Raw genomic sequence first — 5,319 nt, forward strand, 5'->3', positions numbered from 1 at the left:
ATAATCCGTGTTAATGGCCAGCTTAGTTCTTCATCCAGTGCTCGATTTGGTCCGGAAGGATGCCATCAAAGCTGCGATTCGAGCCGGTTAGTTTTAAACCAGAGTTTACTAATTTTGATTTTGTAACATGTCATACTGCTGAACATGAAGCATGAAGTGGACTTCAGCTTGGTTTCAGATTTAGAGAACTTCTGGAGAGAGAAGCTGATGAAACGTGAACCGACCTCTCAGCATCCAGAACCTGTCCCTGAGTTAGGAGGTGTTCCAAAGCTTGTAGTTAAGGATCCTCAAGATTTATCAGCAAAGAAAAAAGAGAGAGTGAGGAGGATGTGAATTGAATCTGGCATTCCTATGCTTCTACAACACAACTTTTACCACCATCCTAGTTTTGCAACCACAACCCAATCAACAGATCAGCTTTTACTCCACTTGTTCCCCAATCCTTTAAACTATTTTTTCTTCCTGTAGCCAATTGCGTATAAAATAAAGACCTATGCTTTCATGTCCATGCACTAAACACAGATAAATACAATATTAGAAATAATTAGCTTGTTTTAATATACGATAATTTACACGAGATCCTGGTCTTCTAGCGACCGCTTTCGAGCTCTTAGATTTTGCTCTAGGCTTTTCGGCAATGGAGGTGTCCTTCCTCGACGGAACAAAACAGCAAGAGCCTTCACCTTGTGACAAATATCAAAGACCTGGAGATGAATGTGGACATCCATTAGGGCTCAACCAAACAATTGCAAAACTTGTATGTAAAATTCTTACCGATGAGGCCTCTAGTTCTGCAATGCCTTCACAGCCTTGACCTCCTCCTTGTAGCAGGTCACAGTATCTCGTGGCATCATTCTCATCTTCAAACACCTGGAAGAAAGCGGTTTCAGTAACTGGCATCTAGCATGCTAGGAAAAGCAATACATACTGCACAACCAAGAACACATTATGTACATAATTTGATTGGAAAAATACATGGAATGCAGATTTTATGGTTTCAATAGTTGGAAGAGAATGCCCAGGAGGCATTAGTCAGTAAAAGTACCCAGAAGGCCTGGAATGCATGGTAAAATTCCAACAGCAAACAAATAGCCAGATATGTGTGACACCATATATGCATATGATGCTTTTTTTTTTTGGTAAGTCGGATACATCGTACCCTTCTAGCATGATTACATCCAAAATATCAGAAAAAAGAAGATGAGGAAAACGGGGTGGAGCAGACTCGTAGCTCTCACAAATCCAGCTGCTGGAGATATATGCATATGATGCTTAACATTCATATGCTGCCGCAAGTTCAACACTCAGGGCAAGAGTCTAAACTAATAAAACAGGATGAGCAAGTTGGTTAGAAGTTTAATTGCTAATGAGATTTAGAACCATATGTTTGCTACTTCAAATGGCCTCGTGCAAGCAGAAAACTCCAAAATAATGTACAAAATCCAAATATCCAATACACTAAAAGATCAGAATCCTGACATTTGCTTATAGAAGCAAACTGCACGAATGCGGTAAACATAGATTTTCCAAATGTGCTAGAAGAAGCAGAAGTAATAATCCGTACTTATCAGCAAATGCAGAAAGCCCTATAGACCCATACACATTAATGCTGAAGGAAGCTACGATAATTCCTTTAATTTGTCAAAATCAGTCAGCAATGCATAATTTTTTCCTAAATATATGGCGAAGCAAATGTTTTCAATACTTACAAGCACTCCTTCCCTGATATCTTCAACAAGCATGTGAAACTTTGTGCCAACACTTGAATGTTTAGCTTTACTGCCAATTGCTGAACCACGCTTTCCCCCTTTAGAGAACAGCAGATCAAGCTCCCTTTCAACTTCACTGCATAAAGTAGCAGATTATTAGTAGACCAGTAGGGTCTCTGATATCTTTGTTTAAATAGCTATGGTGCAGGAAACCAAATCTGACCTGCGATTCCTGCGTGTTTTCATAGTCCACAACTGGTTATCACTTTGAGTCAGCACATAGACTGGTTTTGAGTCTTCCCTCCAAGGATTGGTATCCAAAACTGGAAAGAAAAGGGACAAAATCTTATAAAGTGTAAAATGTTTCCGAGACTCAAAATTTCTGGGAAGGGAAAGCAACATATTGCACTTTGAATAATTCTAGAATCTAAAAGGGTGAAAATGTGGGGAAAAAACAAGTTCCAGTGTTCTATCTGAAACTGAATATCACAATTGTGCAAGGGTTAAGCACTTAGAAAAACCAAGTCCATAAACATCACGAATGTAAATTATATCTTTGAACATAATGAAATTTCTTAACCAACAGGCTTTATCTGGCTATATGGATCAAGACCATCTAACTCTAAGAACATCTTACAATTAGTTCTCAGCTTGAAGCCAACCCTTTGAGTTGGAATTAATTTTCTATCTAAGGCAACACTGGACAAGATGGGCCTCCCAATGAACTAAAAGGCCCCTTGGTGGGCAATGTGACCATTCTTGCTCGCCATATGATTTAACTCAAACGAGTAGGAAGTAGCTCACTGAGGCACCCCTGGACTTGTTTATGTCTAAAGAATAAGAGAAGTAGAGATGACCTAACATAGAAAATTGCTATTATCTTTGAGGCACAAAAATTACACACTGCTACATGATTCCCAGTTCAGAACAAGGACGAAATAGCTGATATAAATTAAAGCATGTATTTGGTCAAATCAAAATTTAAAAACTCAGTTTCAGGTTTGATATTCTGGATAGAGTTTCAATTTCCGTAGTTTCAAAAGATTCGGCATCTTCACTCTGAGTTTTGAAGTTTCGCTTCTATATTATCCTATACCTTTCTCTATTTCTTATAATTTCCTATACTTTTTTATTTATTACGATTTTCCATGTTTTCTCTAATATTTTATTTAACTAAACTTTCCTCTTATATTGTTATAAGAGAGAGAGGTAATGAAACAAAACAAAAAACTACAGATTCATCTACGATCTCTTGGGAATAGACTTTCCCTTACATGTACGGCCATACTAATGAAACCCTAAGAAATCTAGATTTTCTTTTGAACAATTGGTTCAATTAGGATTCTAACCTTTAAAAAACACAAAACACTTAAGTTATAGTCTGATTCTAGCACTTCTAGGCCAGAACAATTTGGTCAAAATAAACCCTACTAGGGCATATAACTTATCTGAAAGAAGCTTCTTCTTGAGGAACCCTCCATATCATAAATACTTTAGCTCCAACAGAACACTCACAACTCAAGTTATGGCCCCAAAAATCTTAGGTTGCCCCAAAATACAATACATTTAGTGCTGCTACCTAGGAACAAATACTGGTTAGGTTACAACTGAATACGAGGTCAATAGTGTAGTGGTATTTCAGCACAATCTTTATCATTGCAATTGTCATTCCCATGCAGCGAAATCCTTCGCATTAGTTATCATCCTTAAAATGCAAATCTTTGTTACTGCTAATTTTTTATGCAATATCCATGGATTAGTTAATGCACAAGCTACTCACATCAAGCTAGTCACAGATAATGGTTACTCTTACAACTATATCACCTCCTACCAATGAAAGCAGTGAAGCATATGGACAATCTCATTTGCCTAGAGCTGGTACCAGGATAGCATCACACACAGTGATATGATTCCCACTTATCAAGAAACACAAAACAGGAAAGAGAATTAGGAAAACAACACAATAGAACGAACTAGATCAACCAATCGAAGCAGCAATTTTTCAATGAAAGACCATCTCGAACTTGTGTTGAAGCCAATTCGAGATTAAAGTTCGTCCTTTTTTTCCTCTACCTGCTGATTGGGTGAATTGCATAAATGAAGACGGAAGCAGGGGAAGAGGGAGGGGTAGGGGAAGATACCGTCATAGCTGATGGAATCGATGGTCTGCATGAGTTTGCGGCGCATGTCGTAGGCGCGGGAGGAGACCCGCCGCACGAACTCCTGGGAGCTCCCGGGGATGCTGCCGTCCATCGCCAGCGCCCGCTCGAAATCGTCATCGCCCCCGCCTCGTTCTTCCTCGTCCGCCCCTCCATCCCCTCCCGACGACGATGAGGAGGAGGCGCAGGCGGCCACGGCCCTCCGCCACCTCCCGCGGCCGCTTCGAGGGACGGGGGCAGGAGGGAGGCCGAGCAAGCAGAGGGCTGGGAGGCGGCGGCAGGGAGGGCGGGGGGAGGCGGCGAGGTGGTGGCGGAGGAGGGAGGAGTCTTGGATACTTCTTCTGGCGGAGGCGGGAGGGCAGACGGCGGCGGACGTCACAGCTTCCATCGCGGCGAGCCGTAGCAAATGTCTACCGGTACTTGAGAGCAGGTATATGGAATTCCGGTGCGGAAACACGCGTCCGGTAGTCAAAGCGAAAGCGTGATGTGCGGGCGAACCGCCGCCGCCGCCGCCGCCGTCAACGAAGCGAGAAGACGGTAGTGTACGCAACCAGGGGGCATAAAAATTGTAAATTTTTTTTGAGACAAAAAGATAGTTATCCTCTGAGGACAAAAATATCTTTGTTATTGCTGGGAGGAGCTTGCCTAAGTAATTTACTTCTTTAAAATACAAAATATAACAAAAAAAAAATTGTTTCAACCTTTTTTTTATAAAAATAAATTTTTTTTACCTGAGTAATTTATTTGAGTCTTTTCATACCATTTTATTATTATTATCATCCTAGCATAAATATTACAGGAACACTTTTATATGTATATCAAACTGTATTATATATTCTTTCTTTAGTAAATTTGAACCTTCTTTGTAGTGGAGTGGGGTGGTACAATAAAATTTTAAAATAAATTATTTTTACAAGCAAATATAGGAGTGACCTTTTTTTTAATAGTTTATAAAAAATTCTTCTAAAAATTTAAATTTACGTGGATACATTTTTAAAATTTATATTTATTTTTATAACCTCATAAAATACTATTTTTGCATAAATATTCTTAATATAGCGGTTCCTCTAACACCGTAAATAAAAATCATATTTATTTTAATTTAAAATAAAATAAAATTTTGAAATTATTTTTTTTGTTCTCCATCGCGATCGTCTTATAAATGTTTGTATTTGCACATCTACCCATTAAAAATATTTTAGTCATTTTAATTTAAAATAGTTAATTTTTTAATGGCGTTACATGGCGTGGATACATATCCAAAAAACAAGAATAAAAGAAAGCAGAATAGCAAAACATATGTTCGATGAGAGTATACATACTAATATCAATTCTTCTATACGAATTTCGATGTTTAGAAGGGTATTCATGTAAAAAAAAAAATTTATAAAAATAAAAAAAATAGTTTTTAAAAAAAATGAAAAAAAGCTTAACTTTACTAAAAATATAAA

The 5,319-nt window shown here is 38.4% G+C and overlaps 1 protein-coding gene across 1 annotated transcript; it reads right to left on the bottom strand.

Annotated features, from left to right (window-relative positions):
* Window positions 1-386: 386 nt before the first annotated feature.
* On the bottom strand, window positions 387-4,450 carry LOC103714481. The gene is made up of 5 exons (XM_008801749.4): window positions 3,851-4,450; window positions 1,933-2,032; window positions 1,710-1,845; window positions 775-870; window positions 387-704 (listed from the first exon to the last, which is right to left on the bottom strand). The coding sequence occupies exons 1-5, from the start codon at window positions 4,254-4,256 to the stop codon at window positions 570-572; spliced, it is 873 nt and encodes a 290-aa protein (XP_008799971.1). The 5' UTR covers window positions 4,257-4,450; the 3' UTR covers window positions 387-569.
* Between the last annotated feature and the right edge of the window lie 869 nt (window positions 4,451-5,319).

The sequence above is a fragment of the Phoenix dactylifera genome, chromosome 11 (genome assembly GCF_009389715.1).
Source record: "Phoenix dactylifera cultivar Barhee BC4 chromosome 11, palm_55x_up_171113_PBpolish2nd_filt_p, whole genome shotgun sequence".
NCBI lineage: Eukaryota > Viridiplantae > Streptophyta > Magnoliopsida > Arecales > Arecaceae > Phoenix > Phoenix dactylifera.

Bases quoted from the DNA above. Each gene is read 5' to 3' on its own strand.
- LOC103714481 (XM_008801749.4), bottom strand. From the start codon at position 4,256: ATGGAAGCTGTGACGTCCGCCGCCGTCTGCCCTCCCGCCTCCGCCAGA. The intron at 1,846-1,932 runs GTCAGATTTGGT...TACTTTATGCAG, and splicing joins AAAACACGCAGGAATCGCAG to TGAAGTTGAAAGGGAGCTTG. The intron at 705-774 runs GTAAGAATTTTA...ATTCATCTCCAG, and splicing joins CAGAACTAGAGGCCTCATCG to GTCTTTGATATTTGTCACAA.